General features: G+C 47.6%; 1 protein-coding gene across 4 annotated transcripts in view; it reads right to left on the bottom strand.

The window, feature by feature from the left end:
* Window positions 1-953: 953 nt before the first annotated feature.
* The window catches only part of PHLPP2 (PH domain and leucine rich repeat protein phosphatase 2), a 118,463-nt gene continuing 106,088 nt past the window's right edge, over window positions 954-13,328 (bottom strand). For all 4 annotated transcript variants that reach the window (XM_039502691.1, XM_039502693.1, XM_039502694.1 and 1 more), the window contains one exon: window positions 954-5,197. In XM_039502691.1, the coding sequence (XP_039358625.1) occupies window positions 4,058-5,197 (1,140 nt within the window). In that variant the 3' untranslated portion in view covers window positions 954-4,057. The remainder of the gene's footprint in view (window positions 5,198-13,328) is intronic.

Genomic DNA, 13,328 nt, shown 5'->3' with positions numbered 1-13,328 from the left:
TACTGCCTTAGGAGTATCTGCTGCTGTTGAAAGTGCACACCAAGAGGGAGAGAATTACTTGAGACTTGACACATGGAATAATACTAACTGGAAAACTGTAAGCCCTCCCCGGGGAAAGCGGCAGCTCCAACTTCTCTTCCATGGACAGTCTCCTTATTACACAGATGCTCTAGGACAGTGATTCTCAACCTTTTCCATATTTTTATTACGAGAAGAAGGGGAGAGTGGCCACAACCCCCAGGTCAAGAAACCCTCTTCTATACTAAGGTTGTGTTTACTGGGAATCTTTCACTGCTGCACTCCTGCAGAGATGATAGCAATTGTGCAATAGCCTGAAATCATCAGGGAAAAGAAGAGGCCATGGAGAACTGTGGTCAGATAGAAATTGAAATAAGCATGGAAAACTCCTCTTTCTTTGTATTTTGCCTCACCCTCATCTGAGAGCCCATCACTAGGGCTGCCCCCACCAGCCCAGCCTGTCCCCACACGGGTGACAGGATTCCTAAGGAGCTGGAAAATATAAGAAAATGAAGTAAGTTGGGAAAGACAAGGAAGAAGCTAGCTGGCCCCTGGAAAGCAGGAAATCAATAGGACAGGAAGAGGAGGCAGCTCAGACTGCAGCCTGGAATTAAACACTCTTCTCATAAGAGGTGTGTTAGAACAATGTATCAGAGCAAGAGGAAGCCCTGTGTTCTGATTGGCGTTTATGATAACATGCCATGTTGTGCAAGGACACCGCCACTAACCAATGAGTGTACAGGATTCGGAGGGAGGGAGCTGGTCACATTAAAACCTCTTTCTGCTCCAAATACATAGGATTAGAGAAAATCCTAACTGATGATCACTGTACACAATTAGCCTTCACTTCAGCAGCTCCACTCCACAGCTTCCAGGGGGCTGTAGGAAATGGGAGGCTCTGTATCTATACACTTCATCTGAACTTTCTGTTTTGCTTTCTCCTGCACTTTTCCCACTGAGCCAGCTGATAAATCAGTCCTCTCAATGACAGCTGCAAACACTCCCTCACAGCCCTGGCTGTTGGAGCCCAGCTATCATAATCAGAATCTAATTACTAGTCGGAGACATGTGCTGGATTTTCCACATCAGTGCAAGGATTCCAATACAGAACCTTATTTGTAATAACAAATACTAGTGTACTAGTGCAAGGATTTGATTCACATTCTTACTCAGGAAGAGGGGCACATTTTCATGTCAGTGCATTAGTCCAAGACTGTACAAGAGGCTGCACTGCAGCTCTTCTGTAGTGCTTCTGAGACTATTGGGCTGGCTCAGAAGTTTGTTAAAATTATCGGTAGTGCAAGAATTAAAGGGAACTGCAATTTTTGCTTCTTTTTAGGAAGAGAACCTGAAAGGTTTGTTTTGTTGTTTTGTTTTTTTAAAGAATTTTTTTGTTCTTCCTGTTTTCACTGTGGACTCCTTGGATAACTCAGAGACAGGGTGGGAGTGCTCTTAACCCTTAATTCTCTCTAGATTGACAGAACTAGCAGAAATTTCGAATCTTTAACAAAAAGGTTTTCTCCCAACTTCTAAGTTAAAATAGGTGTTAACAAAACTCAAAGGGTGAGACCACCCTATGGGAAAGAGGCGGTTTTCTATGACATTAGCTAACATGGTAATTAAACCAAGGTGAAATCCTAGGGCTTGTACACACTAGCACTTATGTCAGTATAACTTATGTCGCTATGGGGTGTAAAAATGCCACTCCCCTGAGCTATGTAAGTTACACCGACCTAAGCACCAGTGTGGACAGCATGATGTTGGCGACATGCAGAGGTGGATTTATTATGCTGACAGGAGAGCTCTCTTCCATCGGCATAGGGTGTCTGCACTAGCAGCACTGCAAATACTTTTTTTCCCTAGTGAAGACAACGCCAAGGAGTTTTACATTCTGAATAATAACCACTTCCCCGCTATCAAGTTTTCTCACAGGATCTATGATGTCAGAATCCCACTAGTTCTCTAGTTGTACATTGAGTATTCCAGGTCAGACAAGACCTGAATTCCTGATATAAAAGATAAGCAAAAAATAAACACACCAAACAAAATAAAACTCACCCCAAAAGCCCAGAACTCTTTTGGAAAAACCTTTCAGACTTTCTTCCTAGACATAAGAAATAAGTAAAAACAACAAGAAAGGGCACTAGTCCCATATAATGTCATAATGAGGCTATCAGTGTTGTCATACCACTAAGGTTATGTCTACACTGGAATTAAACACCTGGGGCTGGCCCGTATAGGGCTGACTCAGGCTTACAGGGCTCGGGGCTGTTTAATTGCAGTGTAGGTGTTTGCGTTCGGGCAGGAGCCCAGGTCTGGGACCCTCCCTCCTTGTGGGGTCCCCCAGCCTGAACGTCTACACTGCAAATAAATAGCTCTGGAGCCCACGCAGACCAGCCGCAGATGTTTAATTGTAGTGTAGACAATACCCTGAGATTACAGAGGCAGCTCCCACCTCAGAGCTATTGTTCCCAGCTCCCGGGCTGCAGACTCAGGAAGATGATCTGCCTGGATCACAGATGGAAGGTTGTCTTTGCAACCCTTTTGTAAAGATGAATGCTTAAATCCTGGAAAAACAGCCAGAAAAGTGCTATCAGGGCACCACACTGCATACTGGCCCATCCAGGCCCTGAAGGTGGAAACTGGAACACATTTGCCAACTGGGCGCTGGGCAGCTCACTGCTACTCTCCAGAGTTGTTCTAAAGTCCTTTTCCCTCGAGTGTGGTGATAAAAATGTTTGTATTTGGGAAAAGTTCCATTTTCCATTTTGAGTTTAAAACTAAGCAGAAACCACACAGGTTCATCTTGTTCACTTCCTGGTCTGGGCACTTGCAGCTGGAGCACAAGCAGCCCTGGACTCTGATTCTGCTGAGACAGGCAAGGGTGCTTTTGCTGCTTCAGTGTAGGGGCTTCATATTTTGCAGTGTGTGTTAGAGGGAGTGCATGTGAAATGGACCATCAGAGACCTTCTCAGCACATGCAGGGCACTCTGGCGGCTCACTAGCCTTTACTGCTACAAACCAAACACCCTGATGGACAAGATGAAGACTCCCCACTCACACTTCTTAGCTTCTGCCAGCTAAGGGCACCACACACAGCACAGACTCTGTGCTTTGCAGGGGATTCTGGCTTCATCCCATGTCTCGTGGATATGGAAGGCTCTGCCTTGAAGTGCACACCAGGGGGGTGGCCAACCCCCTATCCCCTATAGTTGTACACACTAGCCCCACCCCACCCCATTATCATATTTGTTATGGAGACAGCCAAACCCCTCCTGGAACTCCTCCATGCCCCATGGTCATATCTGTCATTGGGTGCCCCCAACCCGCATGCCCCAGTTGTATCCTTCAGGTTGGAAGGAAGCCCCTGGATAACCTCAGAACAAGTAGTGACAAAACTACCTCAGCTCCCCCAGAGCCTCTGGATGTACCTATCAGTAGGGCATCAATTCCCATGTGGAGGAATCCCTCCATAATACCCGTTGTGAAGCCCCCCTCCCTAAATAGTAAAGTGCTGGGCAGATGGGGAGCAAAATGGCTCGAGTGCAGTCAATGAAAGTGCTTGCGATGCATATAAGAATCAATTCTCTGACTGGTTCTGTGTCTCTAGTAAGCTTCATTGTGACAGGCTGTATTCTCTGAATAGTAAAGCCAAGTGACCAGTCCCATCATGATGGCTGAATCAAATACTTCACAGAACTCTGGATGCTGTGCATAACCACAGCTGCCTCCTCAGCTCCCACACAGAAACCAGCCCACTGCCTGGCAATTCCTCAGGAGGGCAAGGGTTAATGACAGGTGGTGGGACCACACATAGGGAAGTCTGCCTTCTCAAATGCCAGACAATCCCCAGCATGGAGCTTGGTTGCTGGCTTGAGTACCCTGGGCTCAGAGAACAGCAGGGATGCTGCGTCAAGAAGCTGGCAGCCCTGAGTATAAAGCTCCAGGCTTATCCTCCACTCCAATAAGGAGGGAGCTGATGTCTGTTCCTTTCCTTGCAGATGCCAACTCCCCTACACTATGGAGCGGCCCGGTGGGGTTACAAAGCGGTGTCAAACTCATCTGGAGGAGCCATTGCAGCGTTCTCACTGGGCTCCTGCTCTGCACCACTCTCGTGGTGCTGCTTAATTTGCTCCTTCACTTCCTCTTCCAGGTCAGGGGGCACAACAAATCGATCCTCTGGCTCCAGCTGGGTAGGAGCAGCAAAATAACCTGTTTTCTTCTTCGGCACCTCTGTGGCTACCTCAATAAGGTTGAGGCTCTCCTCAAGAGGCACTATGGAGCCATTGGAAAGCTTCTTCCCATAGAGACAGCATGTAGAAGGAGACTTCTGCAACTCGCACCTCTCCTTGGTTCCTGCCAGGAGGATGTTGCTATTCATGCTGTTCTGTCTCCAAATCCTGAAGAAGAGCCCCCCCGAGTCATCCTCTGAGCCCGCAGCAGGAGATCCCTCCTCAGCACCAGGAGGCACAGGCTCCAGGCTTTTTCCTTGACAGCAGTGGATGTCCACTTCCACCTCCACTTTGCTGCCATTGGTCATCACACCCTCCACAGGCTGCTCATCATCACTGTCCAGCCCATTGTCAGACTGATTACTCGAGAATGTGGCACAGGAAGGTTGGCGCTGAAAGATACTGGAGGGGGGCATGGGATGGAGGCTGCAGCGTCGCTCGAGTCGAGGCACCAACCCAGCATCCAGACCAGCTCCACTGTGCTCATCTGATGCAGTGGATCCCACCTCACTGCTGACTTCTGAGGCTGATAGCTCACTGCTGAACTCTGAGGCAATTCCACTACTGGAGGAAGGTGTTGCTGATTTGGCAGTGGATATAACCCCCCCAGTGCCCGGCAAGGTGAGGCCGTGCACCTCACATGTGCAGCTGTCCTCACCAATGTTCAAACACACCACCATTGCTCCCACATTGTCTTGGCAGCCATAGCTTTGGGCTAAAGTGCAGACCTTCTTTGCAGCAGCTAGTGGGTCATGCAGGTGGCGTACAGCTGTGACTGCCTCTGTATAAGAGAGGTGTTCCCAGAGGGCTTTGTTCCCCAGTAGGAGCATCTCATCCTCCACAGTCAGGGGAATGGAGTAGACATGAGGCTTGGGCAGGATCCAAGGATGTAAGTACGTGCAGCCTAGCATCCGAGTACAGCAGGTAACACCATTAACCTTGTTGTCCTGCAGTCAAAGAGAAGGCAAAGTCTGAGCAGTTAGCATACAAAGACCATTCTGAGCACATTCTCTCCTGCCTATACACTTGCCTAGAGCTCTCAAGGAGGTGGACATGTCTTCTCTCACACAATGGGATTAGTCCATTACTAGACAGAAATGGTAGAACTATCAATAATAAAGTAAAAAAGGCAGAACTGTTCAATAAATACTTCTATTCTATATCTAGGAAAATGCCAGATGATTTAGTCATATATGATGATGATGATGGTGATGATGATGAAATACTTCCAATTCCAACATAACTAAGGAGGATGTTAAACATCAGCAAGCTATTATAGTTAGACATTTTTAATTCAGCAGATGTGGATAACTTGCATTCAAGAGTTTTAAAAGAGCTGGCCGAGGAGCTTCTTGGCACACTGGGGAAGTTTCAGAGGACTGGAAAAAAAGCTAATCTTGTGCCAATATTTAAAAATGGGTAATTTACTTGGGTAATTATAGGCCTGTCAGTCTGCCATCAGTCTCAGGCAAAATAACAGAATGGCTGATAGGAAACTTGATTAATAAAGAACTAAAGAAGGGTAATAAAGTTAATGCCAATCAACACAGGTTTATGAAAAACAGATAGCGTCAAATTAATGATCTCTTTTTTTCATGAGATTAAAGTTTGGTTGATAAAAGCAATAGCGTTGATGTAGGGCCCAGTCTACAAGAACATTTAGTTTATGGCAAACTGGTGTGTGAATCTACCCCATGCTAGCCTGCCACACGCTCACTGTCTGTGTGGACCTTGCTGATGCGCATTAAAGCTAGTTCTTTTTCAAAAAGGACTAGATCAAAGCAAATTAATGAACTGTTATTGTGCATCACCAGGGTGCACAGGGACAGTTAGAGTGCAGCAAGCTAGTGTAGGGACAGTTTATCACCCACCTTCATGTGAAAAAGCGGCAACTTACCTATGCAGTACTTGTAATTCTTTAAGACAGTGGTCCCAAACGCGGTGCCCGCGGGGGCATCTTAATGGGCCCGCATCCTGGCCTCTGGGAGAGCACTTGCCGGCATTTCGGCGGGGACGCCTCTCACTGACGCCACTTGCTGTCGACAAGTGACGTCATCGAGAGGCGTTGCTCCCGAATTTCAGCGGCGATGCCTCTCGCTGACACCGCTTGCCGTCGACAAGTGACGTCATCGAGAGGCATCGCTCCCAAATTTCGTCGGGGACACCTCTCGATGATGTCGCTTGTCGACGGCAAGCGGCGTCATCGAGAGGCGTCGCCGCCAAAATGCCGGTAATATATAAAAATTGTGCTCCCCACCACCATCAAGAGTTGTGTGTTGCCTCTGCATTTGGCCACGCTTACACACAGTCATACATCTACAAACACAGAATGCAGGCCATACTTACAGGTTGGGGGATTATATCCTGGAAAGCAGTGACTCTGAAAAAGATTTGGGGGTCAGGGTAGATAATCAGCTGTACATGAGCTCCCTGTGTGATGCTGTTTCCAAATGGGCTAATGAAATAATAAGATGTATAAACAGGGGAATATCAAGTAGGAGTAAGGAAGTTGTATTACCTCAGTATTTGGCACTCGTGCAACCACTGCTGGGATACAGTTCTGCTGTCCATAGTTCAAACAGGTTGTTGATCAGTTGGAGACGGTTCAGAGAAGAGCCACGAGAATGATTAAAAAAAATTAGAAAATCTGTCTTATAGTGACAGACTCAAGGAGCACAATCTGTTTAGCTTAAAGAGAAGGTTAAGGGATGACTTCATCACAGTCTATATGTGCCTATACAGAGAAGAAAATTTGATAACAGAGGGTTCTTCAGTCTAGCAGAGAAAATATAACAATATTCAATGGTTGGAAGTTGAGCTAGACATATTTAGGCTGCAACTGAGGCTTATATTTATAGGCAAAGTGAGGTTAATTAATCATTTGAACAATTTATCTAGAGTTGTGGTGGATTTTCCATCACTGGTAATTTTTAAATCAAGATTAGATGTTTTTCTAAGAAATATGCTTTAATGCAAATGGTAAATAATTCAGCATAGTCCCATGGCCTGAGTTATGCAGATAAGACTAGATGATCACAATGGTCCCTTCTGGCTTTATAATCTACGAAGGCATACCTATCAGGTGGACAGTTGGGGGTCTATGGGAAGTGGGTCTCAGTCACGCTCCTAGCAGATCATTATACATAGTGTGACAGATATGGCAATTTCCTGCAATATCCTTATACTTTATTGTATGAAGTTTATGTATTACTGTGGGCTGGGACCGTATGTCACCTCTTGGGGCGGGAAGATGTGATAGATGCAAGACATGGGAACTCAAAGACTATAATGAAATGTGCCAGACAAGTATGGACTTTTGGGACAGTAAGTGTTAAGTGACTTTTTTGTGGAATCCTTAGAGAGAAGGCAATGCAAATTCCCCAACTCTGGTTAGCCAAAAACCCAGCTTTTTGAAGCTATGCCCTGAGAAGAAGTCATTATCTGCTGACTACCTTTTAGGTGGTGGGGGGAAGGGGACAGATAGCTCAGTGGCTTGAGCATTGGCCTGCTAAACCCAGTTGTTTAGGGTTGTGAGTTCAATCCTTGAGGAGGCCACTTAGGGATCTGGGGCAAAAATTGGTCCTGCTAGTGAAGGCAGGGGACTGGACTCAATGACCTTTCAAGGTCCAGTTCTAGGAGATTGGTATATCTCCAATTATTATTAAATTAAGATCAAAGCCCAGAGCTGTGTAAAGAAACAGCTGCCTTTGTTCTGGTTCCAGATCTAAAGCGATGAATATGTAACCACAGGGGAAACCCAATGATGGATTTTGAAGAACCAAAACCTACCAAGAGCCCTAAGTTAGAGTTGGGGTGACCTCCTGGGGTTAGCATGCATAACTTATTTTATTGTTTTAATACATTTTCTCTTAAATGCTTTTCTTTGAATAAATGGGCTTTCTTAGAAAGAGCTGTGTGGCATCTTATAACCATGGGCAATACACTGATCATAGCCTTTGCAGAGGAAAAAAAAGCCCAGTTGATGACCTTTTTAGACAGTCTGGATTGCTGGGGATACCACAGTGTAAGGAAGGAAGCTGTAGAGCCTTAAAATCCCTGGTCAGGAGGGAGTGAGATGTAGATCGCCACTCAAAAGAGATGATGGCTGGGGGCCAGAAGCCTAAAATGGGTGCACTTGGTGGACCACAGAGAGGGAATACAAGTGCAGTTGCCCTGAAACTGTGACACATGGCACATAACCACAAGTGGCATTAACTGGCCCCTTGCTGGCAACAAACGTACTTCCTTCCTACAGGTGGTCTTGCCACATCATGGAGGAGTCAATGGTGGGGGGAAACCTTCATAGATTCTAAGGTCAGAGAGGACCACTCTGATCATCCAGTCTGACCAGCTGCATAACACAGACCAGCACATTTCACCCAGTGATTCCTGCAACAAGTCAATAACTTTTGGTGGAGCTAGAGCATCTCTTTCAGAAAATTATCCAGTCTTGGTTTAAAGACTGCAGGTGATGGAGAATCCATCACACCATTTGGTGAGTTGTTCCCATGGTTAAGTACCCTCACTGATAAAAACTTGCATCTCATTTCTAGACTGAATTTGTCTAGCTTCAACTTCCACCCACTGGATTTTGTTAACCTTTTTCTGCTAAATTAAAGACATATCTACTATCACAAATCTCTTCCCTATGTAGGTATTTATAGACAATGACCAAGTCACCTCTTAACCTTCTCTTAGATACACTTCATAGATTGAGCTTCTTTCGTTTCTCGCTATAAGGCAGGTTTGCCAGACCTCAAATAATTTGTGTAGCTCTTTTCTGAGCCCTTTCCACTTGCCAGCATATTTTCTGAAGTGTAGACAATAGAACTGGACAAAAGTATCCAATAATGGTGTCACCAACCTTTTTGAGAAAGAAGGAACCTATACAGGAAAAATGGGCTCCACCTAATCCAAAATGGACCCAGATTGTAAAATTAAATAGGTCACAGAGGAGTTTTTAAACTAAAGGCTGGGGAAAATCTGGCAGGTATGGAAGTGCACATAGTTTGGACAGACATGTCTCATAGGGGAGGATTTATTAAAGGGGATACTTTATATCATAGTAAAGAGGAGAGAGGATAGAAGTTGAGGAGAGGCTGAGGAACTCAGCTTATTTAGTCTGCAGAAGAGAAGACTGAGGGGGGATTTGATAGCAGCCTTCACCTATGTGAAGGGGGGTTTCAAAGAGGATGGAGCTAGGCTGTTCTCAGTGGTGGCAGATGGCAGAACAAGAAGCAACGGTCTCAAGTTGCAGTGGGGGAGATCTAGCTTGGATATTAGGAAAAACTATTTCACTAGCAGGGTAGTGAAGCACTGGAATGGGTTACCTAGGGAGGTGGTGGAATCTCCATCCTTAGAGGATTTTAAGGCCCAGCTTGAAAAAGCCCTGGCTGGGGTGATTTAGTTGGGGTTGGTCCTGCTTTGAGCAGGGGGTTGGACTAAATGACTTCCTGAGGTCTCTTCCAACCCTAATCTTCTATGATTCTATGATAAAGAAACAGGTAGGAACAGAAAAGAAACAGTCAAAAGAAAACGATTCTCATTCAATTACATCACATGAAGGCAGACAACTAAGTATTGACACATTTTATAAGTGGTTGTATACAAATGCAAGAAGCCTAAATACTAAGATGGGTGAACTCGAATGCCTGTTATTAAATGGGAATATTGATATAATAGGTAAGGGTATAATTATGTCATGGAAGTCACGGAAGTCATGGAATCTGTGACTTCCACTGACCTCCGTGACATTTTCTGCCCTGGGGCTAGGGCTCCCAGCCAGCCCCGCCCTCACAGCTCCCAGTCCCCAACCTGGTGGGGGGACCCCATGCACCTGCCCAGCTGCGGCAGGAGGGCAGCGGGACCCTGTGCAGCTGCCCAGCTGCAGTGGGCAGGAAGTGGGACCCAGCTAGCCCTGGAACCCACAAGGGAGAGGCAATTCTTGATTTAGTCCTAAGTGGCACACAGGATCTGGTCCAAGAGGTGACTACTGCTGAATCAGTGGGTTCATACCTGAGCCATTCTTTTTAGGTGACAAATCTGATGAACTGCACCATGTTGAGGAGATTTTGGAACAAACTGATATATTAAACAGTACTAAGTCACCGGAACCAGATGGTATTTACCCAGGAGATCTGACAGAACTCAAATATGAAACTACAGAACTAGGAGGAGGAGGAGCAACTGAGGCTATCCATGAAGGAGTTGCTCATGTCGGGAAGGTGCACAGCATGGAGAGTGATGCTGTGTTTGAGGCACCAATTCCAAAGGAGAATGGCCTCCACACAGAGGAAAGGGTAGCAGGCCCTGCCCTGTTTGTTGATATATAGGACCGTCGCCATGTTGTCAGAGAGCAGTTGGACATGGCAAGAGTGGAGGAATAGTAAAAGTGCATGGCAAGCTAGGCAGATGGCTTGGAGCTCAAGAACACTGATGTGCATTCTGGCTACCTTGGGTAACTAGAGGCCCTGGGCCATGTGGCCCTCCGTATGTGCTCCCCATCCTGCCAGGGAGACAACTGTGGTCAGGGTGGTGCATGACACCAGAGGTGTGAAAGGGATGCCCATCAGGACGAGCTGCACCACCAAGTGAGGGAGGCCAGGATGGAAGTGGGGGAAGAGGACCAGCTTGGAGAGAGGGTCCCTCTGTGTGTTGTAAGTCAAGCAGAGCCAGAGTTGGAGGCAGCACATGTGAAGGTGTGCGAAGGGTGTCACAGCGGTGCAGGTCGCCATATGGCCAAGGAGCGAGAGGCACTGTCGGACGCACGTGTGAGGTCAATGGCAAATGTGCGCAATGAGAGTGGTGAGGGCAGCGAAATGGTCTGACTGTACAAAGGCATGGGCCACGATAGAGTTGAGACACGCCCCTATGAAGATGAGGTTGTGAGTGGGAGTAAGTATTGATTTGTCTTTGTTGATGCAGATGCCAAGCTCGTCCAGTTTGGATAGTGGCAAGGAGACGAGTGCAGCAGAGTGCAATGAGAAGCCAGTCGTCAAGACAGGGTGAGAAGGAATGTCCCAGGTGGCACAAATATGCCGCTACGATGGCGAAGACCTTGGTAAAGACTTGGGGGGCAGTTGCTATGGGAAGGGCTCTGAACTGGTAGTTTGAATCGTCTACCATGAAGCAGAGAAATTTACAGTGGGCAGGATGACTGTCAATATGAAAATAGGTATCCTTCATATCAAAAACTGCGAACCAGGCTCCCTTGGGAAGACACAGAAGTATCAGGGGAAGAACTAGATAAATTCATGGAGGAGGGGTCCATCAATGGCTATTAGCCAGGATGGGCAGGGATGGTGTCCCTAGCCTCTCTTTGCCAGAAGCTGGGAATGGGAGACAGGGAATGGATCATTTGATGATTATGTGTTCTGTTCATTCCTTCCGGGACACATGGCGTTGGCCACTGTCAAAGACAGGATATTGGACTAGATGGACCTTTGGTCTGACCCAGTATGGCCGTTCTTGTGTGTCCATCCGGAAGTGGAAATTGCGGATAAATCTGTTGAGTAAGCAGAGCTCCAGGTTAGGGCTGCGTGACAGAGCTTCTTCTGTGGCATGAGGGAGACCCTGGCGCACATTCACCTGGAGTGCGCCAGGTTGCAGCCCCTATTCCAGCTCCTCTTAGACATCCTGTTACGTTTTTGGTTGCACTTCTCCCCTCACCTCCTTCTCTACGCACTCCCTATCCGTGACCCCACAAAGTCCCGGGACCTCCTGGTCAACCTCCTCCTGGCCCTGGCTAAAATGGCCATCTACAAAACCAGGGAGAGGAGGTTGGCTGATGGGGTCTCCTGTGACTGTGGGGCCTATTTCTGATCCTCTGTCCGCTCAGGCATCCGGGCAGAGTTCCTCTGGGTGGCGTCCGCTGGCTCCCTTGACACCTTCGAGGAGCAGCTGGCGCTGTCTGGGGTTCTCTGCTCTGTGTCCCCGTCAGGTTCCCTTCGTCTGACCCTTTGACCTCACTCCTGTCCCTGTTATTTCATTAGTTGTCCCCCGGATTCATTTGGCTTCCAGGTCCTGTGGATCTTCCCCTTGGGCTGGGTTAGGTCCTTTAGCAGTGGGCAGGCTTCCATCCATCCACTTCCTGGATCCCAATAGGACCACTCTCCTGTAGTCGTCTGGTCTGACCCCGTTACAGCAGATACCTCCCCCTTTCTTTGGTATGAGGAAATAGGTGGAGTAAAAGCCATGGCCACAATGGCATTGTGGTACTGGCTCTACGGCACTCTTGCAGACAAGGGCATCCACTTCCTGTTGGAGGAGTGGTATTGGGAGGGGTCCAAAGTGCAACCCTGGGGAGGGTGGCGAGGAGGGAAAGAAAGAACTCTATTAGGTAGCCATGGCAAATGACATCGAGCACCCATTGGTCGGTGGTAATCTTGCCCCGGCTGTGGGCGAAGAGGGCAAGGCGGTCGCCAAAGATGATGTGGGGTGTAACCAGCAAAATGAAGGAAGGTTCATGGTTCTCTGCAAAGGAGTCCAAAGTTGTGTCTGAGGGTACAGTGGGTGAACATGGAGGCAGCCGAGGAAGGGGCAGAAGATTGTTGCAGGCGTTGAGAGCATGGGCGGCGATGGGGTAGTTCAGGCTGGCGCTGTGGATAAGGCTGGTAAGTTTGTCAGGGGCAGGGGCAGAAAGAGGACCAGTTTTGTCAACAAGTGGGGGCCAGGGTGTCAAGGCCCAGGGATCGGAGGGTGGCTCAGGAGTCTTTCAGGGAGTGAAGGGACTCGTCCCTCCTGTCACTGAAAAGTTTGTTGTTACCGAAGGGGAGGTCTTTTCAAGGGTTGTCTGGACCTCCTTTGGGAAGCCACTGAATTGCAGCCATGAGTCGCGGTGGAGCACCACCGCAGAGGCCAGCGATTGGGAGGTGGTATCTGCAGTGTTCACTGCAGCCTGAAGCGTGACTTTGGTGACCAACATGCCCTCGTCTATGAGTGATTGAAAGTCCTGTTGCTTGTCTGGGGGAAGAAAGTCCCTGAATTGTGCCAGTTTGGCATAGGAGCATGAGTCATATTTAGCCAGGACGGCTTGGCTATACAAAATTGGAGGCCCACAGAGAAGTAAACCTTACGCTT

The sequence above is a fragment of the Mauremys reevesii genome, linkage group 16, assembly GCF_016161935.1.
Source record: "Mauremys reevesii isolate NIE-2019 linkage group 16, ASM1616193v1, whole genome shotgun sequence".
Taxonomy (NCBI): Eukaryota; Metazoa; Chordata; order Testudines; family Geoemydidae; genus Mauremys; species Mauremys reevesii.
This window is presented reverse-complemented; position numbering and strand designations above follow the sequence as displayed.